We start from the raw sequence: 27,163 nt of genomic DNA on the forward strand, positions 1-27,163 counted from the left end.
GGGGCAATTTTGATCTAGACTTTGCTTGTGAGCCGTCACCTCCGGTGGTATACATGTCATGTCTAAATGGGACCATGTAAAATAATCGGTGTTAGCTTGAAGAAATTCAAGTAACTTACGCCTGAGCTCCAAGGTTAACCACGTGCCCAGGTATACCTTTCTATCCAGCATATGCACGAACAAAATAATTTGTTCTAATTCTTCCACAGTTGATTTGGTTGCGTCTGAATCATCCGGCAGCACGAACGACCTAGGAACACTAAAATATTCTTCTTCAAAGTTTATCTTTTCTTCCTCTTTCTTCGGGATGACCGAGCCCGAGTCCTGTGATTGCTATTTAACATCTTTGCCTTTCACTGACTTCTCTACGGCCTTTAATACTAGTGCCTTCGGTACTGGAGCTGCTTCTTCAACTGCAAACATCTCCCTTGTCGCTGGTTGTTCCCCATGAACCTTTTTTACACCCTCTGGGGTTGGAAATTTCAACATTTGGTGCAACATTGAGGGTGCTGCCCTCATGTTGTGCACCCATGGTCTGCCAAACAATACATTGTATCTGATCTCGCCTTCAATGATGTAAAATTTGTTTGCTGAATAGTCCCAGCGGTATTTACCGGCAAAGTAATTCCCCCCTTCGTATTTTCACACGCCATATTGATTCATAGAGGACCCGAGCTACCGGCACAATTTGGTCCAACAGTCCCAACTGCTCTACCACTTTCCAACGGATAATATTGGCTGAACTACCTGGATTAATCAAAATACGCTTAACCTGAGATTTATTAATGAGGACAGAAATTACCAAAGCCTCATTGTGGAGTTGAATGCTGCCCTCCGCGTCTTCGTCATTGAAGGAAATGGATCCCTCCGGTACATAATTCCTTGTTCTTTTTTCCCGAGTGGTCGAGACCTTTGTCCTCTTCATCATTGGACCCCGGGGAATTTCTGCCCCACTGATAATCATATAGATCACGTGTTGAGACTCCACTGGTTCAACTTGCTTATTTGCTTCCCTGTTTTTGTAATTTCTTTCTGTCCATTCACTTAAAAATTCACGCAAGTACCCGTTTTTCAATAGTGGGGCTACTTCATCCCTAAGTTGTCGACAATCCTCAGTTCTATGACCATGAGTACCATGATAATCGCAGACTACATTCGGATCCCTTTGAGCAGGATCGGACCGAAGCGGCTGCGGTCACAAGGTTGCTAATCTTTGTAGAAGAATAGATTCTTGTTAATTGAAAAACGGACACTCGATTAAATGAAAGGACTTGAGCCAAAGAAGTTTCAAAAAGGTTAGAACTATAAAAGCTTGAAAGAATTGGCACGAAATGAAATTCGGATTCAAGAACTAGTTAACAACAAGTAATAATCAATCACTAGTTGTTAATTAGCTAGAAGAATCAAAGAAAAGAAGTTAGGAAAGATTCAAAGCGTTTTGGACACTTAGAAAATTTTTGAAAATTTTTTGAACCTCGTGCGTCGCGGGCCCAACGTACGTCGAACACTTCTCTAAAAGTTTTTCTAAAAATTACCAAATGTTTGTCCCATGCGCTTTAGGGACGCGTCGAGGGTGTGACGCGCATCTGCCACGCGCGTTGCTCACGAGACGCACGTGCAAGGCACGCGTTCTTGTGATGTTTTTCTCGAACTTTGTGTCGAATTTTCTAATTTTTGCTGAACTATTGGGGCCACTCAACCTAGGACCTTTCGTTTTTGGGTTGGAAAAATAAATTTTCACAACTTAGGTGAATTTCTTTGGATCAAACTCCCTTTTTGGTCTTCTTCGTTACTATAAAGATATGAAGATGCTCAAGAACATGAAGAACACCCAATTTTCAAATCAACTCGTTTTTCCTCCAAATTGCAGATCTAGATTCCCCTTGATGAGTAGAACAAAACACAATATGAATCAAGCCTCAAGTCAACCTCAATCACAAATACCCAATTGGAGTTCTTCAAAAAGCTTGAAGGTCTTAAATGGTGATTTCATCAAACACTTCCAAATGCTCCCAAATTCGAGATCTAGCTAGATTTGATATCAAGGAACTCAAATCTAACATCAATTTCGCACAAATTAACACACAAAACCAATTTTTCTGGTTTTCAATTTTTTTTCATCCAAGGATTGAAGAATTTATAGAACAACACCTCAACCTTGCTTTGATACCAAATGATACGATCCGGCTTGTGGAAGACATGGATTCAACAAATAAATATGCGGAAACTAAAATGATAAGAAATTGGGATGAGAATAGAGGGCTAGAAGCAAGATCCAATTAGGATTGGATTTATGGGCAAACTTGGATATATGAAATCCAAACCCACCCAATTGAATTCAACCTAACAGAATCTATACTATTTGAAATTAAGGCAGGAGAAATTCAATTGATATCCTCAAAGGAACAACTCTTCATGAAATCAATAGAAAATGGTTCATAGCCAACAAAGGAATCCACCTATGATGAACTATAACTATCACTAACTCTATAACTACCTAGCTAAACAAACTCGCATTCCAAATAGTATTCTCAAATCATAATCTGTCCAATCTAAGTAATGAAATTTACTAAGTAGAGTATTTATACTACTAGGCTAAAGAAGACTAGACTAACTATTACAAAAATACCCTTAATGAAGTAAGGGCCTTTTTTTGTAGTCTTCTTTAGGGATAATGGCTTGAATTGCGAAAATAGCCTCTTGCATAGCTAGCCACCATCTTATCTTTGCTCCACACGACCAAGCATTCATCCATACGTCATATTCTTGATTTGACTCATTTGTGCTCCTCAGGATCGTATCACCCTCAAACGAATCAATAAAATGGGAATTTTTGTGTTCTCTTTCACACAAACCATTGTTGTTGACGTTCCCATCCCACCAGGCAGCATTCGACTACTGTCGCTACTCTGCCAAAAGATCTTCGGAGCTTCTCTGTCGTAGTTTTTTACCTTCGTTGTACCTATCTCATCTGCCAACTTTGTATGTTTTCTTATTTTCACTAAAATATTTTTGGTCAGAGTGCTCTCCTATAGCTTCCTTAATATCTTCTCCCCACGTACACTTGTATTGTCATCTTATGTGATGCATATGCAATGTATGCATTTGAAATATGCATGATATACATTGATATACACTGGCATACACAAGACAAACATGTACATACACACCATATACAATGATATAAAGACCTATATATATGTCGTCGTTTTGTACTAGTTGTGTGTATGTTATTAATATGTATGGTGTAATATATAGGATATACAGTAACATACACCAAATACACACTAAATATACATTAGACATACACCAGAATTAATTTAATTGTACCTTACATTAAATCAAAAGATATATTATGTTATGCCCCGTACTTTTATCCGAAAAGTTTCGTCGTGAGTTAGTTGACGAACATTTAAAAGGCAAGGTTGTCGTCAAGGTCATAAGGAATTATACATGCTCATTCTTCATACATGAGACGTTGGTATCATGTTTAGTAAGTATCGGGAAGGTTGGATGTTAAGCAAATCGAAAATATTAAGTTTGTTGAAACTTTGGGAAAATTTGGCAGAATTCTGGACAGAAATTTTGGGTCAACTTTAGAGAGGCATATCTCCTAGAATATGAGGAGTTACGGAATCCATAACCTAAGCATTCATAAGTTCAGCGAGTTTAATTTCCAATGCAACTAGCAAATCTGCATTTGCACATCGAAGTAGGAGATATGGGCCGCCGAAGTGTCGACGATCCGTCGATGCACATCGACAACCCGTCAATTTTCAAGCGGTGCAGCTGCTATATATATGCATCTAGTTAGTGATTTTTCTCATTTTAACTCACACCAACAGACCCTAAACTCTCCCTAACACTCCCCAATCCTCTCCTAACCTTTCTTAATCATCCAAGTAAGATCGGAGCCCTGAAAACCCGAGCTAGTGAAGGGAAAGTTGTTTCTAGAGTTTTATTGAAGTTGTTCAGCTTAGGAGTTGGATTTGGAGTTTGGTTCTTGGAATTTCAGCCCCTTTAAGGTATTTATACTATTCTTATCTTTTCTATTAAGTTGATTATCAAGATTTTTAGTGATTTAAAGTGAAGGAAATATAGCTAAGGAAGCGATGAGTTAATTGAGTCAAACTAAGATTTGGGGCTGTTTTGGGATATGGTTTGGCATGGATTTGATTATATTTTGATATGAAAGTATCGACATAAGTTGTTTGTGAAGGAAATCCTTAGTTTAAAGTAAAGGAAAATCATGATATGAAGGACCTAAACTAGTTTGTTGATGTGGCTGCCTTAAAGGCTGTTTTGATTGGAATTTTGAAGAGATTTCTACTTGTTTATGTTGCTGTATATTGTTATTGTTGTTGTTGATGATGTTTTGTATGTTGTGCACCATTTGGGAGTTGGATTGTAGTAAGAATTATAGGAGAAATGCTGCCCGAATTTCGTTAAGTTTCATACGTACTAGAAATGGGTAGTAAGGGATGTATATGGCCTAATTATAATTCGTGTTATCTTGGTTGTAGTGTTACAAGATCAGGAAGTAAGCATCGGACATTAGGTAGCCTCCAAGGTATTTTAAGGCTATCATTTCTTTCTTTTTGGCATGATCTTATGATATGAATCAACAAGCGAGTAAACAAGCTTTCATATTACTCTACTCTTAGAAGCACTAGGAGTACTTCAGTCTTTGATGTTCCTGTACCCCGGTTATGATTGTTCCTTCTGTTCATGGGTCATGAGATTTCTCATATTGATGATGTTAGCTCAAAAGATGTATATCAGAGGTAGTATGACCTTATGTCACTCCAAGGGTTCTAGTTGTTCATGGTATTTGTACATTGCATTGCATTCATTATACGTATGTATATTAATCCTTGACCAGAAGGCGTTATATACGCGTATATTATATGAATATGGGATATGGGGAAAGGGATAGGCATTATATATGCATTACCACCTGATCAGCTGGTGCACAGTGATGATGATAATATATGAATCGGGTCGTACGTTCCTCGCCACTATTATATGATATATGGATCGGGCTGTACGTTCCTCAACACTATTATATATATGGATCGGGTCGTACGTTCCTCAGCACTATTATATGATATATGGATTGGGCTATACGTTCCACAACACTATCAGCTACATTATGACCTATGCATATCATACACCCTCAGAGGCATCTTCAGTTGAGCAGAGTTATACAGATGTATTCAGACAATCAGTTTAGCTTATGAGTTCAAATCCCCTTTATGATTCTTATGTATATGTTACTCTTATGCCTTATATACTCGGTACATTATCCGTACTGACTCCCGTATTGCTCGGGGGGGGGGGGGGGGGGGGGGAGGGCTGCGTTTCATGCGTGCAGGTCTGCATATACAGGTTGGTGATCCATCTATTAGGATGTCAACTCAACGGATGTATTTGATGCACTCCATTTGTTCTGGAGATGCCAGGAGTCAGCATGGTCTTATGTGTATATATAGATATGTACATGCATATGTTTATGGGTACGGTGGGGCCCTGTCCCGGTCACGTTATGTTATGTTTCCAGTAGAGGCTTGTAGACAGTTATGTGCAGTCATATAGTGTCCATACTTGAAATTGCATTTGTCATCACGATCAATTATGATAGCCTTACGAGCTCATATAGCATGTTCAGTATTTTCATACAGATGAGTCTTTCAGAGCAGTTGATATATGCATGTTCCCCATGAGATATTGTGAGTCACATGATGGCCCTATCAGCCCACCTATGTTCATATTCATGTCAGATGTATGTCAGGTGGTACTTGACTAGTACGGATAAGTGCCCGTCATGACCCTCCAATTTGGGTCGTGACATATTATATGCTCGTGTACATAAATTTCTCTCTATTTTCATAGTATTAATTTATTTAATCATAGTAATAAATTGATAAAGTTCAATGTAGATATCGTATGTGAGTAACTATTTACCTAGGCAATAACAAGGTGTAATTCTCTTTCTTCAAATTGAATTATGAATTTCTTTTACTTATCCCGAGGAGTTTGGTGATTACTTATTAGGCGTTTGGCCAAGAAAACCCAATATTTTTCACTTTATTTGGAATGTTGAAGTTGGAGTTAAAGATAGAGTTGTGTTTGGTTATAGTTTTTATAAAAAAAACATTTGATTGTTTGAATGTATTGAAAGTGAAAAAAGTGAAAATAAGGTTTTCACGATCAAATGTTGGTTTCCAAATAAAGTGAAATAAATTTTTGAAAAAAAGTGAAACATTCTCGTGGCCATTTCAAATATTTTGTAAAACCCATTTTATCTTTCTTAGTGCAAATGTATGAGATGATCAAGCTTTCTAGATAAAAGGTGATTTACTATTAATTAGTATAATCTTCTTAATATGTCTAGTCAAGAATGCGAGACTCCTTTACAATTGGAGGAAAGAAGAGTAAGTAAACGGATTTCTTTCACTTAATTGGTTAATTATTTAGGAGTAATCTTTGTTCCTCTCATGTTTTGTGTTCGTCAACAACGAATCGAAGTTCGCTATACGTTTTCGTTACTGTTACAAGCTTGACGATATAAGACTATGAGCCTGTTTGGATGAGTTTAAAAAAAGCAGCTTATAAGTCAAAAAAAAAGTTGGAGTAGCCCAATTTTTTTTATTTTTTTTTTGCTTATAAGCTGTTTTCAGTTTATAAACTGCTTTAGATAAGCTAAACCAAACGGGCTCAATTATTTTTTTGAGCTTATTTTAGCACAAAATGACTTATAAGTTGGTCAGCCAAACACTCAAAAAAGTTGAAAATAGCTTATAAGCAACTTATAAGCCAATCCAAACGGGCTCTATATCACATGAATCTTTTTGTCTCAAGTTACCACTTTATCTATGAAAAACGTATGCAATGTGTAACATCTGTCGCTCAAATTTTGTGTATGAAAAAGGTATGTAATGTGTATATTTCGATCAAGGCTTAAACATTACGCTCAAAATTTTATGTAGCTCAAGACTTAGAATTTCGTTTACATTTTTCGTATATAAAATTCATATTAGGTTTTTGGAAAATTAATACAACTATAACAATATTGTAACAACTTTCATACAATATTCAAGGCTTAAAGTTTTCGCTCACAATTTTGTGTATGAAAACTATATCAAAAATTTCGCTTACACATACACATTTCATACGTTTTTCATACCAAAAAATTTGAGGTAATTTTTTAAGCCTTTGAGCAAAAAAAATTATTTTTTTTAAAAAGTTTTAATTTTTTTAAAAATCATTTTATTTAAAAAAATATATTTTTAAAAAAGTTATTTTCTGAAAAAAATGAAAAATATATGAAAATCCGTCATGTTTCGTAAAATATCTTTATATTTTGTAAATAAGAAAAACTATCTATATATTTTGTAATAAAGAATCTTAAGTAGGTACCCTATGTCATTTTCCCTTTACCTATCTGATATGAATTTAGAATGGTCGTCAAATTGGTACAAATAAAATGAGTAGAAAATATATATATATATGTATTTATATATATATATATATATATATATAATTTATTCTTTCTTAAGATATTTATTCATCACAATTAATTTTGTGGACAGATTATGATTCGTATTTATTAGTTTAAAATTCTCAAATTTCTGGTGGTACCTTATTCTCGTGCAGTCTTAATTTGATTGGCTCATATAGCTCCTTTTTTATATTCTGATATGGCAGGTGACCCACGTGGATTATCTACTCATATGGTAAAGGTAGCACACGGCCTACTATTTTAGTTTTTTAATAATAATTGTTTTTCTGATTCTAAGAAAAAATATTAAATATCAATACATACACCAAAAGATAATGATTTAGCAAAACCAATCAAACAAAAAGCAGTTATGAAATAAAAGGCATAAGAGCGATCTGAAAAGAGTTCAACAATAATTGAATGTCATCTAAATAATTGGATAGGCCATAATATTGACGACCAATTATTATATAAACATGAATTTTATATATTTAGAGAACTTGTCAATGTGGTGGCTTACGTGAATAACGGTTTGAGTAGAGACTAGAGTTCTATTTATGACTGATTTTTGACTTTTGCTTCACACGATACTCTTTCTAAATCAATTGTATTTAAGCTATTTGTTGACCTTGTGCTTGTGCAATCCAAGAAATATATATAAAAAATTGATTATGTTTTATTAGTAAATTAAATAGATAGCTATTTCGTTATTCGTTTATTCTCTCTTGGACAAAACATCAAATTTAATCCCACATCTTAATAAAATAGAATAAGCTAAGGTTGTATGCATGTTTGTGCGAGTTTACAGCATTTCTTTTGGATCCATGGCTTTCTTACATGATTTATGAAAATGCACTCTCTATAAACTAACAAAAACTAAAATTATTTATTAGTTTGGTCATGTATTCATTAGTTATATACGTTGCTATGAAAAGAAATTGTTCAATAAGTAGTAGTAAGTCATTATTTATTTCCATGTTTGTAAATGTAGAAACGGCACCCGATAGTCAATTTCCACCCTACTATTTAAGTTATGTTTACCTTTTAAAGTTATTTGACTTAGAGTAAATATTGACAAACTTCGGACAAAAAATTATCTTGCCTCCACTTCTTCTTCTCCTTCTCCTTCTCCTTGTCCTTACTGTTCTACTTCTTCCTTGCATTAATGTATTTATTGGTTATATTATATACATGACCCATACCCCAAAATTAGCAGGCCCCACATGAAAAAATTGAATCAAATTTCCATCCATTGTGCTTAATAATATAGTGATTTTTTTCGGATGAAGGATTATTTTATTATACCCTTGTCAGACCATATTAAGTCATATACGATTTATCGCTAACTTTTTGAGTTCAAACGTTATTGGTAATTTGCTGCATAGTTCTTTTTCTTCGGTGTTGTTACTATTTGGAGCTAAGATCATGTTTCGAACACTATTTGAGCAAAGAAAGGTTAAAGAACCATTTGAAAATCACTATAATTGCAAGTTTGAAGAAGGGGTTATTAAATTTTCGAATTTGAATAATGAGCTCAAATTATATAGGTGTTGTTAGAAAACTTGAAAACATCGGTAAGGATGAAGCCGTCTAGTTCAAATTTATGATAAACTATTTTAGATATACATGTCTAAAACTTTAGATAGGTAGTTCGAACTTCATTAGTGTATGTCTAAAGTTTGATTATGACAAGTCAATCAATCGTATGTCTAAATTCTAATATTTGAGGTTCGCTTGCACAAATAATATGCCAAACTTAGGAACAACTTCGGACGTAAAATTTGCAACTTCAGTGGGTATATTTGAAGTTGAGACTAGAATTGTTAGACTTACAAAGTTTATAAACTTAAGTCATGCTTTAAATAAGGATTGCAAAATTGGTTCTCTATGCATTAGCATTCTTTTAACTAACCCGATAAACTAGTAAAAGTTCATTACATTTAAAATATTTTTGTCCTATTTCCCTCTTTTTCTGGGTGTCATGTCGTCATAATTAATTCCAAAAATTAAGGCCATGCCTAACACGTCAATCTGACATCAACATTCGCAGTTCTTACGTTAGCAAATAAAAATAATAACATTCGTATATTTTAGTTTTCTTTCTTTGTCAGAATTTTGTAAGTGTCTATCCATAAGAGACAAAATAGGGGAAAAGAAAAATAAGATAAATTATTATTTTGGTCATGTTTATGATCCAACCTATAGAGCCAGAGTCAAATTGTGACGAGTCTAAGTGGATGTGATAAAAAAGATGATGAAATAACTTTTGGTGACCATTATGAGAGGGAAAAGAAAAATGGAAAGAGGACAGGAATAGTAATAATTAATAAATAAAAAAAGAAAGAAGAAGAAAAAGAAATGGGTCAAATATGGAGTAGTATTATTTAGACTATCTTGGTGGTAGGCGTTAGCAAAGAAGACTTGACTTCAGTAGACTAATTAGGGTTTGAATCTCTTTTCTCTGTTGAACAAATTAAGGGAAGCTTCTCTAAATGGAAACTATTCAAGAACGTTGATAACTATCTAAGAACCATGAATATATATTGACACACATAGTCTGGATTATTGGGTGATTCAAAATTTAAATTTTCTTATAGGAGACAATGTTTATTAATCGAGGAGATGTACTCATTTTTTGTAGGACACATCTATTCAGTATTCACGAAAAGATCTATAGTATTATGATTCAATTTTTATAAGTACCCATATCCTACCTAGTAGAATATTTCATCTTGAGTTTCCATTCATTTTGTCACTCTTCTTGGAAGTCCATTACATTGATTCACTCTTAAATCTACTTGATTGCATATAGAAGATTTCCTACTGATGTCTTGTATAGTATCTTGTAAGTAAGACTTCACTGTGTTATTTGCGCTTGGACAACAACGAAAATCCTCGGTGGACAATGCCTTCTATAACAGGCCCTGAACCAATTTTCAGATTCAAAAATATATCTTATCTTTCATTATTACTTGTCGCATCTTGTGTGTTATTAAGTTGTACTGTTCCTCCGGTTGTTACTTCCATTCCTAATATTTTCCAATAAGAGAGACATATTTTAGGTTAGAAGTGTCATAAATCTTATTAAAAATAATGCAATTCACACACTTTGACATTATATCAGAATAGCTAGATAGAATTTCTAAGTTTGAAAATATTTTCACATTGTTGCCCCTCACATGCGACAAGATGAATTAGACAGATACTAAGTAATACATGAGAGAGTATTAATGGCTTCCAGTAACGCAAAGGGAAGAATGTCAATATCATTTTAAAACAATGTGCAATTAAGAGAGTGGGGTTACCATTCACGTGAACTATCTAAGAAACATCCTTTACAAAGTATAGAGCAGCAATATGGTTAGTCCAATAAGAAATTAACCAATAAATCAAAACAAGCCAACTTGTCAAAAAGTTAAATAAATTAAAGCTGCATGACCTTTTGTTCCATTTCACATTATGTGCATATACTTCATAGACCAGACGACCAACCCTGTAATTACTCCAACATAAAAACAAACCAATTATTTTACAAAGGTGACTCTTTTTTGAAAGTGGTATTATCCCTTTTCCATTCAATTTCTTTTTTACTGATTTTTAAGACCATTTCCTCACAGAATCAGTCCTAGATCCGCTTGTGCCTGCCGCAGAGCTAGAGCGTCGGCTGTGGGTTTGACCAAACACAATAGCTTTAGTTCAAGCTCTCTATTTTGTATTAAAAAGTTCATTAAACATGTATTAGTTATTATTTTAGAACCCAGTAACTTAAAAGCATTTAAATCCATAATTCATAAGCTTCAAGTTCTGGCTCCGCTTCTGGATATAGACTGTAGAGCCAGCTGAAGAAAGGAATATGCAACCTGTTGTTGACAAAACGGATGGAAATGTCAGTGTTTAGCACTTAAAAAGGGTCAATGAGTCAAGGGAAAATGGATAGTCCAAATTTTCATTCTATATACGATCTGTGTGAAAGAATTTCTACACTATCAGTTCACCAAAAAGATAACTACAAGTAACTGTTCCATAATAAGTGAAACTAGTTACCTGAAAATAAGACTTGTAACCTGCTACAACAGGTAAATTTCACTGGCAGAGTAAAAATTCGTTACATGGTTATGGTATAGATCTTAAATCCATTTTTATTATGTGCAGTGAGAAAAGAAGTCATCACAAATCTCGCTAACGCACTTAATATTAATTCTCCAGCAGATGGAAGTTTTCCTTACCTGACACTTCAGATGTTGTATCCACATTATATTCTGGCTCATCCCCAATTCCCCATAATTTGCTGCCAGCCATGGCCTTAAAATTCCACTGGAAAGATGTATTCGGCTGAACGAAATATATGACGATGAATGAGGCAACCTAAACTGTTGCCGAGTTGCATAGTTAGATGTATAGTCAAAACCTCTCTATAGCAGCATTGTTTGTCCTGATACTTTTTGGCTGCTATAGCGAAATGCTATTATAGAGAACATATAATATAACATAACATGAAAGATCGGTTCCATAGAAAACATGGCAGTTATAGTAAGATGTTGTTATAGAGGATGACTGTTATTGAGAGGTCTGACTGTGTAAGCACTGATAGTGTTAAAATGTAAGAAAAGAAGTAATGTAAGAAATGATGGACAGAGGTCTGACTGTATAAGCACTGATAGCGTTAAAATGTAAGAAAAAAGTAATGTAAGGAATGATGGACAACAGATTAAAAAGAAAGCAGCAACGAGTTCTTATTACAGTAGTGCATCTCCGAGCTAGGAGAGTTACAGTGGTGTGTTAAAGCGGCCAATAAAAGATAAAAACTAAATAGGTTCAGCAATGTGTTTTACAGCAAAGAGAACTTATAACAACGAGAGACTCAGAGAGATTCAAGTAAGCAAATTTCTAGTGTCCCTCAATCTGCATGCTGAAGGATCCCCCTTATACAGTGGATTGAGATGCCCAAATGACCCGACCAAAATGGAGGGGATGGCAGAGAGTTGGGCAGAGCCACGTCCTTGGATTTTAGGGAGTTTGTTACTGATATCTCAGGCCAAATGACCATTGAGGGTTGATCTGGTCTTGACAGTGTCAAAAGGCGTCTGTGATGGAACATCATGCCATCCCATAATGGAACGCCGTGCCATCCAATCGGGCATGTTTGGGTTGGACTTGGTGCCGGATACTGCTGGACCTGGCCTGTGCTAGGCGTTGGCCATTAGAATCTGCAAATAAAAATTCATCCTAGAAAAAGAATCTCCTCCCTTACAAAGTTGTACAATTTTCTCATAGCTGAAAAACAACAACTCCTTAGCCAAGATAAGTTCAAGGTGACTAATTAAGACCATTGCAACAAGTTCACCACACACTTCTTGAGAGGGCAATGTTAAGACTTTAAGAAGATCAACCGATCAACATTTACAATATTAAGGATCTTTAGACACCTCTATATTATCAGCAAAGCTTCTTCATTAAGACTATATACCATTTTGTTATACTGACCTCTCCTGATTTGATTCCAAACCGACTGCTCTCACATGCCGAAAGAAAATTCAAGATTAACCATGAAGACCAGTCCTAATTTCCAGTTCTCCTCAAGAAGTGTGATTGGTGAAGTGAAAATGATTTAGTCATTCTTGTCAATGTATAAAGGACAGAGAAACATATATCAACAACAGCGAGGCCAACAACTGAAACATGAACACCAACTTTTCTCTGCTGCTTTAGGCTGTGATTCTGATTGCTTTTGTTGTGGTGGATTTTCAGGTTGGAACTCTCGTTGAGGTTGAGATTGAGGTTGTGGTTGAGGTTTCTCTACTTTCTCGGAGGCACCTTTCAGCGAGTTGCTTTTCGCACCTTCATTTACTAGCCTGGAATGAAGAAAAAACTAATTATGTTGAGTTCAAACGTATTTCATGCATGGGATAGACTTCTTGCAACCAGATTTCACAAAAGAAATGTTTTCTAGCAAGGAGAGAGAGAGAGAGAGAGAGAGTACAAAATGATAAACATTGCAAGAAGAGAAGTTATTCTCATTTAGGAGATCACTAAAATGACTAAGTCTAGATCCAAAAACGAATAAAAGGTTAAATCCATTTCTCAGAAGATTTTTGAACTTTCCTGGAGAGATGCTTGGAGCTAATGTACATATTTCTCGAATTGTTAACAAACATTAGGAGGGTCACTACATCAAAAGCCAACAAACATGCTGAACCCAATCTGTCAAATGAAACATTTTTAAAACATCACAAGGCAGAATTCTAAAACTGATAAAATAATTTGGAGAACAAAGGACAAAAGTGTTAGTCAGATATTAATTAAAGCTAAAAAAGTGTTGTCTGAAACTCTGCTATTGCCCAGACTTACCAATGTCTAATTAGCAAAGCTAGTTAAGATAACAATTACTCTTTCTAATACATAAATTTAAAATATACTTAGCGTTCTCTAAGAGGAGTGATACCTACAGATAAAATACCAAAAACCTATGAATCATGTAGTCTAAAGTTATTCACTGAAAGTAGGACGGCTTTAGATCCTCAGAAGGATAAATCTTATATTTATCTTTAACAAGCAATGCACAAAATTGATAAAATGGATAACGTTAGACCGCAACTTGGTATCGAAATGTCTCGCAAAAAAAGAAAAAAAATAGTGCGTGGTGCGACCTTGATGAGAGGAAAATTAGTGATTTAGCGCATACAGTTGAATAAGAGAAACAATAGCAGATTCACAAGGTAAGCAGAAAAGCTGCAGTTCACTTTTCTGCATATCTGAATTGGAAAACACAGAATAACTGAAAGTTCTATGTTTCTTGATGTCATATGCGTCCCTTTTACGTGATAAAATCAGTTGATGCTTTAACCTTTTATCCCAGATGTTATTTTGACAAATATTCTCATACTTTTGTAGGACAAAGTTGTTAATGTATCCAAACAAATTTATGTGTAATCCTGAAAGGAGAGCTTACACTGGGAAAGCAAAGGAACTGCTGCTATTTCCACTCGCCTCGGAGTGGCAAGGTGAAGAAGTATGAACAGGTGAAGATATACGAGTCGCCTCAGTTGGAGGAACAACTTTATCATCAGGTCTGTTGGAGGTGGTAGCAGCGGGCTCTTCAATGACATTAGTTGTCTTTTCTTTGATATTATTCACAGTTTTTTCCTCCGAGACCACTTTGGGGTTCTCGACATTCTTCTCTTGTATACCGGTACCTTCCGAAGCTGTTGCATTTTTTCCCTCGTTATCTCTGCTTACTTCGATGAGAGGGGGAAGGGGGGAAGATAAGTTCTTACTGTCATTGGATTTAACTTCAGATGCATAATATGGATTGTTAATTTCTCCTGATTTAGGTACCAAGTAAGAATAATCTGTAGAGAAGCTATTGGCTCCCATCTGAATGCTAAACAATGACTCGTTTGATGCAGTACTCCATTCCGCCCCGGTAGGCTTGCTCGAAAAAATGGATTTTGGAATACGATTAGGATCATAACCTGGAGGATGATCTATCATAGTATGTGACGGAGGGGATTTCATTGGCTCAAGATTCTGAGGAAAAGGATCGGGAAATAACGGACTATTTCCTGTTTCAGCACGTGGAGAATTACTCATCATGCTCCATTGAGCTGCCTGAGAAGAAACATCCGGAAAAGACGAGGCAGCTGGACTAGGAGACAGAGAAGCATCTTGTTCGAGAGATTCCTTTGGATGAGTACTTAGTTCGAGAGAAGAATCGGATGAAGAAGAAGCTGATACATGAGAACCAGGATGCTGCCTAACAGGCTTCACATTCTCCATTCTTAATTCCCGTTGATTAACACAATTCTTCTATGCTATTGGCAAGTCAAGCAAATCTTTCTCCTGCAGAACGAGGACGATTCAACAAAACATGTACTACTTGTTAGAGAAAGAAGGAAAAAGAAAATATATCAAGACAGAAAAGGCTTGTGGATAGCAGACAACAATCTTCGGGAATTAAAAAGCAAATCAATTTCTAGAGTTATCTAAAAGTAACTGATATAGTTTTGTCTAATCTAATTCTCTTTCTCTAATTTTGAAGTATCAACAATGTTCTTATTTATAGAGCATATTTTCAAAAGGTTGGAACCTTTTCAGAGCATATGTCTTTTTATTATTACAACTATACACTAATTAAGCTATCACATTATACTAAGATGGATATGTTAAAAATACAGAGAGATTTCAGATATTATGAGCTCAGAACATACTCTTCCAGGAAAGAAGTTTGGGGTTTAGGAATCAGGTATTGCTTCTTATAACCAATTATATTTGCCAGTTCTTTTTGTTACACGCTTTTATCTTAAGCGCTTAGGATGAAGTGAAAAATCCAACTGTGTAACATTAAGACCAATAAACCACCAAGGCCAATGCAGATGAGAAGAAATCACTCGTCTCGATTTGAACCCTGCTCGAAGGGTTTTCACCTAATTCATTGGCTGCCAGGCCACTCGTTTGTTGTGTCGGTTCCATACTAAGCCCCATGATATCACCAATTTTGTTTCACCAAAATGGAAATGAGAAGGTGATTTTTAACATTATGGGCAAATGGAAAAACATTAATGTATTAAAGAGAAACATGCAACAAATTTATTTTCAAACCCTGAATTTGCAAAACCGAACTAGCGTTCATAAATCTTTTAAACTGAAATTATACGTAACATAAACCATCATGACGTTAGCAATTAAGCAATGTATTGAAGGCGCAATTCTTTGTGCATAATCTGGCTTGGACACCAAGGTTATAACAACAACAAAAAAAAAAAAAAAGAGCCCAATCCTTCTTGTTCATTGGTCTCATAAAAAAAAAATCTGCTCACCTCCAAATCAAATGTGTATATGAGAGACAGAGAAACAACATAATATAATTGCATGCAATTTCACAGGTTTTATTTGGGCAAATATTCATACTCAAATAGGCTTTACAAGAAAAAAGAAAGTATAATTGTTCAAAATCTGAAATAAAAATTAGAGCAATTGAAAGTACCTAGATCTTTTAAGATATCTGTAGCACCTTCATTAGAATCTTAATAACTAAAGCTGTTTCATGTTTGCATGTAAATTACCAGTATAGAAGTGGTATTTCTGCAAATAAAAAGCTAGAGATTGAAAATCAACAACTTGAATATAAAAAGAAAAGTTTATAATTTTAATAAGAGGAATCAAAATGGAAAACAAAAATAGATTTAGGTAGAAAAAGCATAAAAAAGGAAAATAATTTTTTTAGGGATTTTATTTTTAGACTAAATTTTTTTGCATAAAAAAGAAGGGCTAAGCGGCAATTTCGGTAATGTCTGGCTTTGTAACCGATCATTGGCGGAATCCGCGACTTAAGTAGTACAAAAAAAGAAAAGTTGAACCAAAGTAGTACAGAAAACAAAAAAAATACATAAATAGGATTCACGCACGAATTTCGTGCGTGAAAGGACCAAACTGCAAAAAGTAATAGTTTGGCCTTTCACGCACTAAAATAGTGCGTGAATGAGCAAACAAAAAGTTTCACCTTTTCAGCCAATGACATTTGTTGTCATTAGCTGCCCACTTGCCTTCTCTTCTTCTTCTTCTTAAGTTCTTATTGCACTGCATCGCATGGAGTCCGGAATCAAAATACCCCCAAAAAATTCACTTTGAACCAAAATATCCCAACAAAAAAAAAAAGTTACAAAACTACCTTTTGCGCAGTAAAATACTGCGTTATAGAAACAGTATCAAAAAGCAAAAAAATTGGCCAAACTTTATTTTATGCAACACTTAGTGTTTTTTTCCATACTTTGACCAACGATTAGTCGTGTGTCAAGACTCCGAAACGTCAATATTTTATATAGAACCTGATATTTTTTTCTGCGTACAATAATGTAGGCCCAATACATCAAGGATACGTAGACGTTCGGATTGTCATTTTAGGGGTTGAAAAGGTGCCCGAAATAAGTTTTATTTTAAAAAACTTAGTGTTTTTTCCATATTTTGACCAACGATTAGTCGTGGGTCAAGACTCCGAAACGTCAATTTTTATATAGAACCTGATATTTTTTTCTATATAAAATATTGACGTTTCGGAGTCTTGACCCACGACTAATCGTTGGTCAAAGTATGGAAAAAACACTAAATTTTTTCAAACAAAACTTACTTCGGGCACCTTTTCAACCCCTAAAATGACGATCCGAACGTCTACGTATCCTTGATGTATTGGGCCTACATTATTGTACACAGAAAAAAATATCAGGTTCTATATAAAATATTGACGTTTCGGAGTCTTGACCCACGACTAATCGTTGGTCAAAGTATGGAAAAAACACTAAGTTTTTTCAAACAAAACTTACTTCGGGCACCTTTTCAACTCCTAAAATAACGATCCGAACGTCTACGTATCCTTGATGTATTGGGCCTACATTATTGTACGCAGAAAAAAATATCAGGTTCTATATAAAATATTGACGTTTCGGAGTCTTGACACACGACTAATCGTTGGTCAAAGTATGGAAAAAAATACTAAGTGTTGCATAAAATAAAGTTTGGCCAATTTTTTTGCTTTTTGGTACTGTTTCTATAACGCAGTATTTTACTGCGCTAAAGGTAGTTTTGTAACTTTTTTTTTTGTTGGGATATTTTGGTTCAAAGTGATTTTTTTGGGGGCATTTTGATTCCGGACTCCATGCGATGCAGTGCAATGAGAACTTAAGAAGAAGAAGAAGAGAAGGCAAGTGGGCAGCCAATGACAACAAATGTCATTGGCTGAAAAGGTGAAACTTTTTGTTAGCTCATTCACGCACTAATTTAGTGCGTGAAAGGCCAAACTGTTACTTTTTGCAGTTTGGTCCTTTCACGCACGAAATTCGTGCGTGAATCCTATTTATGTGTTTTTTTTTTTTCTGTACTACTTTGGTTCAACTTTTTTTTTTTGTACTACTTAAGTCGCGGATTCGATATTGCTATTTACTGTTTACATGCCCCAGTTGAGGTTACTATTTAAATTTTGTCAGTTGTAAAATCTGAAAATCATTTCTATTTTAATTTTTGAATGAAGTTAAACGATACAAATCTAATTAATTTAATGGGAAAAGGGTCAAATTTACCCTGTATTTTGAACTAAGGGGCAAATTTACTCCTAATACTTTAAACTTTTCACCCCTACCCCTACCGTTATCAAACTTTGCAAAAATACCCCCAGCCCTAACGGCATGCTGATTGGCTGCCCAGGTGGCTGATATGCCTGGGCAGCCAATCAGCATGCCAAGTGGATTTTTTTAAAAATTATTATTTAAAAATTAAAAAAAAACTGATTTTTTTAAAGAAATAAAAAAATATTAAAAAAAAAATTATTTGTATAATTCTTTTTTAAAAAATATGTTTTTTATAGGGACCTATCATCTTTTGTGAGGTACTCACAATCTTTAGCCTAAAGGGACCTATCATCATTTTGTCTTCTCTATACCATGATTTTTCTGTACAAATTTACTATGTTTTCTTCATTTTTATAGTAGAATGAATTAAAATGTAGGGAAAAAATAATGCCTAATAACTAAATATTTGATAAATAATTGAATTCCCTATGAGGAGATATTGAATTTTCGGAAGGATAAAGTACATATATATACATATTAAGGAGAAATATTTGCGAAACGTGATGATAATTTTCTATTTACAAAACATAACATTACAAATCCTATAAAAAACATACTTTTTAAAAAATAATTATACAAATATTTTTTTTTAATTTTTAAAAAGAACTCTAAAAAATTTATTTTTTTATTTCTTTAAAAAAATTATTTTTTTATTTTTTAAAAAAAACCACGTGGCATGCTGATGGCTGCCCAAGTGGCTGACATGGTGTCACGACCCAACCCCGTAGGCCGTGACTAGTGCCCGATCTGGGCACCCAAACACATTTATCAAATGCTATATCCATATTTATCCAACGCATTCAAGTATATAGTAGAAGCCGACAAGGCTGTATTTCGAAGTTAGATAATTTCCAGAAAAATTTCGGCAGAGTTTCCTTTGTTTTACAGACTATCCAAAATAACCCTGCGCACAGAAAATACCAACAAAAGACCACACAGGGCCAACAAAGCAGCATTTAAACATATGCGGACCGGCCGCCGCGGCGAATGGGATCGCCCAAACACAACATATACCCGCATCTGTACAGAAAGACCCCAACCCACAAACATGTCCACAGACCTCTAAACAGACCGACAGAATCATATGACGGGACAGGGCCCCGCCGTACCCATGAACGAGAATATATATATATATATATACAGTAGTGACAGACTATACCAAAAGATGGGCTCTGGATAAGAGAGCGCTCCAAAATAGCAGAATAAAATCCTAAGCGGACGGATCAGCAAACCTGTCGTCTGTACCTGCGCGGCATAAAAACGCAGCCCCCGAAGAAAGGGGGTCAGTACGAAATATGTACTGAATATGTAAAGCCTGGATTACAGAAACAGAATCATAACTGGTACAGAACGTACAGAAAAGTGAGTAGAAAATCCAAAGTATCAAATACATATTTCCAAAACATGCAGAGTGTGTACAGAAACATATGTCATATTAAATCCGGCCCCTGCCAAGGGACTCGGCAGACAGAACGTGGCCACCCTCCCGACGCTGGTGCCACAACACAGAAGAATCAGAATAGGGGCATAACCCCGTAACATAATATGTCATATCAGATGGCCATAACAAATCATATCAGAACAAGCATACATGGCACAGCATACTCCACAAACCCATGTACGCGTATACCTGCCCCCTCACATCGAGGCACGGCGAACAATGCAAAGGATCACGCTTGACAACATATCCTGGCCCGGGCTCAGTGTGGGAAACATTGGGGCATCCACGAATGGAGTAGTGAGAGACTAATGCAGTTAAAATATCATAAATGTTTCCATAGACTCGATGAGGCATATCAAAAACAAACCAATCCAATGAAGTCGGAAGGGATCATAATAAATGAGTTTCGGATATCATAGTGAATTACAGAGTATAACCTTTCTGAAGTCGTTCCGAGTGTCAAAACAATTTATCAGACTTAATGGAATATTTAAAACAATGTTTGTTAAGTAATTAGAATGGTAGTCAAAACATTTCTTTCAAAAATTGCTCGAAAGTAAAACTAGAGTACAATAAGGGCAAAACCGGGAATAGCGGGCCCACCTCGGGACAAGCAAGGCGGTGGGCTCAAATTACATATTTTAAACTTATGGGGTCACCTACAAAGGTTCTACGGACGTTCTATAGCTTTCCAAGTAGTTTAGGGAAAGTTTGCATGATTTTCAAGAATACAAACCAAAAGGGCTCAATCTTACTGAAGGAAAAAGCGAGATTTTCAATTGCGGATTCCGATGGGCAGAAAATCTTTCGAAGCCCGAATCCGATTCTAATATACTTAGGCATGCCAAAAGAAGGATCGGGGTAGCTTTACATACCTTTTGAGCTTTGCACGCCTATCCAAGCTCACTCCCCGTTTCGTCGAAAATCTGCAAATGGTCACATTTACCAATTGTGAGTTATTGATGCTACGAATGCAACTTAACTCGTATTTGTCTACCGAAATTTCGGCAGCACCTCCCCTGTACATATAGCATCCCGAGAATTCAACTCGGCTCAAAACCATCAACAACAACCCAACAACAAACATCAACAACAACAACAACCACTATAAACGCAATATAACTTATTTAGCCATCTTTTCAATACAATGTCATAACCTTCACTTTCAAACTAATCTCAATGATTTCACATTCATCATCAATCTAGATCACCACGACATAGTTTAGCAGCATTTCATATCGTTTCCTTAAATTATACACACGATATACATAATATGCAAACTTTCCGCCAAAGTCATATTTCATCCAAAGCTTCTAATCTTTGGCATACATATTCATAACATGTTTCCAACTTCCAAATCTATCAATGATCATTATAATTTAGCAACCTAATAACTTCATTTACATAATGTCGTAAAATCGTACTAAAACGACATAAGCTTCTACATTCCATTTCAATACAAACTTATATCATTTTATCTCCATATACATTGCAAGCATCATAATAACACAACTAGCACATTAAACAAATTTAATCCATTTCCATCCCACACACTCCAAACCACACGGCCAAACACCACCTTACCAACTTCAACTAAATTCATTCCCAATATGCATTTTACCACAATCACAACTAGAATATAACATAATTTCAACTCACCATAATTATACAACATATATACACACACGGCCATATACTATATCTCCTACCCACTTTGCAAACTTCCATTTCTACATACAATCAATTCATTTCTACATAATACAACACAAACATGACTTCATAACACAAGAACAAGGAATAATTCTTACCTTTTTCCTCACTCTTCTTCACTTGAGTGTATGGTCACTTTGATGAATTTAATGCCTCTCTCTCCAAACCAACTACACCAAGTTGTAAAGGGACTTTGAATTAGTGAGAATTTAACAAGAGAATAATTTTTGAGGCAAGATTTTAGAGGGCTAATTTTTCCATGCCAAACCCGAACCCCTTTTTTTTTTTTCTCTTCTTTCTTACTTGCTTTTCTTTCTTGCTTCTTATCTCAAGTCTTCTAAAAGATAAGATGAAGATGATATATAATATATATAATATGGTCCCATAGTTAATTGATCACATGGAAAATGTTATAAGGCCATGGGTTGGGCCACCCCATGGCCGGCCATGCTCCAAGATTTGGGCCTCAATTTTTCCATTCTCATTTTTGAGCCCAAATGGCTTATATATCATATTTGTAATTCCCGAAACTAATTTCCAAAATTCCAAATTTGCCCTTAGTCTTCCTCGACACCTCCACATTAATATTCTTTCATGCACAACTCTTATGTTAAATAAAATCAACTATAACCTTATTTCTTACAAGTCAAAATTATTTCCAATTTTTCCAAAGGTGTGAAAACACGGGATATAACACATGGCAAGCCACCTGGGCAGCCAGTCAGCATGTCGTTAGGGCTGGGGCTATTTTTGCAAAGTTTGTTAACAGTAGGGTTAGCGGTGAAAAATTTAAAGTATTAGGGGTAAATTTGCCCCTTAGTTCAAAGTACAGGGGTAAAATTTGACCCTTTTCCCTAATTTAATTTGGTGCAATGGGTTAAATTTTTTGCAATAGTTGAATGAATTTTTCTTTTTAAGATAGATTTCAAGAAAATGTTCGAGGAGTCCCTCATAGATTTGTTATTTACATTTTATTCTATATTTGTATATCTTGCAAAAATAAGCGTGCTTTGTTTTATGGGCAAAACAAATATCATGTTTGCCCTTCAATCTAAGTCAGTGTGCTACATGACTCCGCAACTAATTGTGGCGATGTGCGGTATGATTTGTGGATGATTCAACAGAATAATTAAGTCGCATATAGCATGAAATCATACCGATCTATCATAACTTGTATTAGTTTTCACTTCTTTGTTTGTTATAAGTTTGGAATCATGACGATACGACATGATTTATGATGATACGACATGATTTGTGAGTTATCAACAACTCGATTAAATATAACATAAAGTCATACTGATCAATTAAGACGTGCATGCATTATAATAGTTTTTTTTTTCAATAAAGTCCACTAGGCTTTTGGCCTAGGGATGATTTAAAACTAGGAAAGCAAAAGCAATGTAACCTTGTTTAAAACTGTTTCCTCGACTATTGTGTTGCATGCATGGCCTACTTGTATTTGTCCATGATGATTTCAAGCACCAATGAACCAAACCAAGCCCCAGAACCATGCATAACAAATTTTGTTGTCTCCTTATGCTGCTATCTACCACAATGTCAATGTATTTGAGTGCAGCAGTCCATGTCTCCAAATTACAAAATCTTCCTCTTGTTGGATCCTCAATGTTGTAGCTTGTTAGCCATCTTCCTTTACAAAGGTTGAAACATTCTCCGCATTCCCTCAGAATGAGCATAAAATGCTAATACCACTGAGTGAAAATAAGTCCCTACATGGATCATATTTTCTTTTGCATCAGTTATGTGCCAACTCCATGCTGCATCCAATGACCTGCATCTTCCAGCTTCTGCATATTCCCTTATAAAAGTTGTAATCTGCCTCCTGCTTCTTGCCAAATCCATATCCTGTCTAAATGCAGTAAGATCAATGGATGAATACCATATCCAAAATAGTACCAAATCATGTCCTCTATGAGAAGGATCATTAATACAAATTATGGACAGGTCTGCAAATGTTATGTGAACCCTGTAATGCACTTTTTTGGCTGCTTTCATATCATCTCCTGTGCATGTAAGATCAATGAAACAGTAGTGAAAATATAAAGTGAACCATGTATACATCAAATCATATCCAACAGGATCAATGACATATACAGAAGTATTTAAGCTTGCAGTCCAGGTGGTCCTATTCCTCCATCTTGTATGAATTTTATCAATCACCAAAGTGACAATGTCTGCAAAACAGAAAAATAAGTTAGTAGAAAACACTATCACTATACTCTCCTCCCTAAGGACTTGAGTATAATGATAAAGGCCTCTCCACTTCACACCACCAGATCTCTCCTTCAGTATCTCCTCTGAGTCTTGATTCTCAAATAGGGACATTATAGCTTATCACTATTGAGAATCCTGTTCCCTTTTGAATCCAGTTCTGCAAAGGAGTTGGCTATCACTTCTCCATGATCAAGAGCATAATTTGTCAAGTGACCAGCCAGCTGATTGCCCTTTCTCAATATGTGCAGTACCTGTACATCAACATTGTCAATTATGTCAAGTGTTTCCTCCACCACAAAAGCAATATTCCAAGGAGGCTTCCACTGTCTATCCAAGATATTCTTCATTAACAAAGAATCAGTTTCAAGTATGAAAGAATAAACATGCTGAGAAAGGTAGTATCTAGCAGCTTCAAGTAATGCTAGTGCCTCTGAATCAGTATTGGTACTAGTCTCATCCCCCATCTCCTTTGCATGAGCATGAATCAGATCTCCATTGCTATTTCTCACACAAAAAGCAAATGAGCTCCTACCAGGATTGCCCCTAGTAGCACCATCTGTGTTACACTTCCAAGTTCCATCATTTGGCAAATTCCACATAACTTGAGTAACTTGTAATTTAGGTACAAATTGCTCAAGTATTCTGAGAATATCATGCCACATGTGTGGGACTGTTTTGATTCCTAGTTTTCTCAATTTAACAAGTTGCTGAATAGTACTTGAAACTTGATAAATGATTCTGCTAATGGTAACTTTATCCCTATGCTTATCTCCATTTCTTTTCTTCCAAAGCTCCCACACTATGATAGAAGGCACATCATAGAAAATAGATTTCAATTTAGGCATGACATTAGCAGTCCACCATTTCAAGATTACCTGCTGCAAATGCATTCCTGCAATGTTAAAACCAACAGCTGAATAGAAATAGGACCATGTCCTTTGTGCAGCTTCACACCTCAAAAAGATATGAGGTACTGATTCCAGTTTTGGTTCTGCACAACAACAACACTTAGAAGGCATATTGTACCCCCAACTTCTAACCACATCAGCTAAGGGTACTTTGAAGTTCCAAACTCTCCACATCAGTAGTGAAATTTTGAATGGTAATCCTTTCACCCATAGCTTTTTGTACACCTCTTTTTTTTAACCCTTGCTCTTTATGTATTCCCAAGCAGACTTAACAGAAAATTCCCCTCTAGTTTCAAGTATCCACCAAGGTTTGTCAAGTTCATCAGGCTTATCACGAGGCTGTACTTCATTGAGAATGTACTCAGCTAGTTCCTCAGGAAGATTGTTCCTAATGGCTGGAACATTCCATCTTCCTTGAGTCACTACATCAGATATATTATTAATCTCCTCATTGCAATAAAAATCTGATGGAGTTTGAAAGTATAAAGGGCTTAAACCTGACCAGTTATCAAACCAAAACAGTGCTGAACCCATTCTAGGCTGCCACCAGATTTGATGATCAATCAAGTCCCTTGCTTGAAGCAGTTTCCTCTAGATGTGAGATCCTCTCTTCCAAGGCACCAGGATAGGATTATTTTTCTTCAAGTATTTGGTGCTCATGAATGCACTCCACAAAGAAGGTTTAGTTCTGAAGTTCCACCACAACTTAGCACACAATGCCATTGACATGTCACTAAGGGATCTGAATCTTAGTCCAACTTCATCTTGAGGCAAACATACTGTATACCACTTTGTCCAATGTGTACCCCTCTCACCAATGGTATTGCTCCAAAAGAATTGGGCAAATATCTTGTGAAGCTTTTCAATAACAAAGGAAGGTGGATCAATTGCTGAAAGCAAGTGCATTGGCATTGCTTGTAAAACATGTTTCAGTAAAATGGCTCTTCCACCAAATGATAATAATTTTCCTTTCCATCCTTGAAGCATGTTTCTAACCTTGGAAATCAACTCTGACTAAAATGACATTTGTGGTCTGGCATAAAAAATGGGACAACCTAAGTACATTAAAGGAAAGTTCTTCCTTGCAATACCAGTGATCCTCTCCACCTTTTGGAACACCTCATTATCCACCCTGTCATGCAAGTATATAAAGCTTTTGGACTTGTTAATCAACTGGCCAGAAGCATGTTCATAATCTTTCAAAACATTCATAATCAGTCCCAATGATATCTCACAAGAGGATGACAAGATGATGGTGTCATCTGCATATGATAAGTGGTTGATTTTTGGACTCCATTTGGGCAAGCCAAAGCCAGTAAACCACAGGTTCTCATGTAGTGCATTCAATCCCCTTGATAACACCTCAATATCCAATATGAACAAAGTAGGTGACAAAGGATCACCTTGTTTGACACCCCTAGTAGAATGGAAAAAACCATGAGGTTGTCTATTCGCTAACACAGAGTACCAGTTATTTCCAATAATCTCATAAATCAGACTAATGAATTTTTCCCCAAATCCCATTTGTCTCAGCACATTTGTAAGAAAAATCCATGACAATCTATCATATGCCTTTGTCATGTCCAATTTCATGACTATATTAGGAACAAATTGATGATTTCCCCTTTTAGTTCTGAGTCTGATATCAGTGATGATCTCTTATGTTAATAAGATGTTCTCAACAATGCTCCTTCCTCTCACAAATACTGCTTGATTTTGAGATATCAAATCTGGAAGCAACTGAACTAATCTTTTATGTACAACTCTAGAAAATACCTTGTTTATAAAATTGCTCAAACTTATAGGCCTCATGTCACTAAAAGTTTGTACCTCCTGCTTTTTTGGAAATAAAACAAGGTTAGTGTGAGTTATGTATCTTGGCAATTCAAATCCCCTGAAGAAATCCCAGACCATGTGAAATATGTCATCACCAACTATGTCCCAACATTTTTGAAAAAACAGGCCAGTGAAGCAATCAGGTCCACCTGTACTTTCACTATTTAAACCAAAAACTGCCTGCTTCACTTCATCTTTTGTAGGATTTGCAATCAATTCTTTATTTTGTTCTTTTGAAATCATGGATGGAACATGTTTCAGGATATCAAACTGTGTAGGGACAACAGTTTCATGGAATTGTGCCTGATAAAATCTGATTGCTTCTTCAGCAATTTCATTCTCCTCATCAAGCCAAATTCCTGCACTATTTTGAACTCTGCTCAGCTGCAACCTCTTTCTTCTTCCCTTCACATGAGCA

General features: G+C 35.6%; 2 protein-coding genes across 3 annotated transcripts; both read right to left on the minus strand.

The window, feature by feature from the left end:
• Positions 1–333: 333 nt before the first annotated feature.
• On the minus strand, positions 334–11,800 carry LOC132620001 (uncharacterized). Its single transcript, XM_060334743.1, has 4 exons — positions 11,728–11,800; positions 11,546–11,565; positions 615–1,189; positions 334–535 (listed from the first exon to the last, which is right to left on the minus strand). The coding sequence occupies exons 1-4, from the start codon at positions 11,798–11,800 to the stop codon at positions 334–336; spliced, it is 870 nt and encodes a 289-aa protein (XP_060190726.1).
• A 350-nt stretch (positions 11,801–12,150) lies between these two features.
• LOC132619179 (uncharacterized) lies at positions 12,151–16,792 on the minus strand. Of its 2 annotated transcripts, none has more exons than XM_060334135.1 (3): positions 16,485–16,779; positions 14,451–15,340; positions 12,151–13,353 (listed from the first exon to the last, which is right to left on the minus strand). In XM_060334135.1, exons 2-3 carry the CDS (start codon positions 15,275–15,277, stop codon positions 13,152–13,154), a joined length of 1,029 nt encoding a protein of 342 aa, XP_060190118.1. In that variant the 5' UTR covers positions 15,278–15,340; positions 16,485–16,779; the 3' UTR covers positions 12,151–13,151. The 2 variants fall into 2 exon arrangements, with proteins under 2 accessions (XP_060190118.1, XP_060190119.1); XM_060334136.1 differs by lacking the exon at positions 12,151–13,353 and adding an exon at positions 13,370–13,702 and having other exon boundaries at positions 16,485–16,792.
• Positions 16,793–27,163: the final 10,371 nt, after the last annotated feature.

Source organism: Lycium barbarum, chromosome 11, assembly GCF_019175385.1.
Source record: "Lycium barbarum isolate Lr01 chromosome 11, ASM1917538v2, whole genome shotgun sequence".
NCBI classification, from domain to species: Eukaryota; Viridiplantae; Streptophyta; class Magnoliopsida; order Solanales; family Solanaceae; genus Lycium; species Lycium barbarum.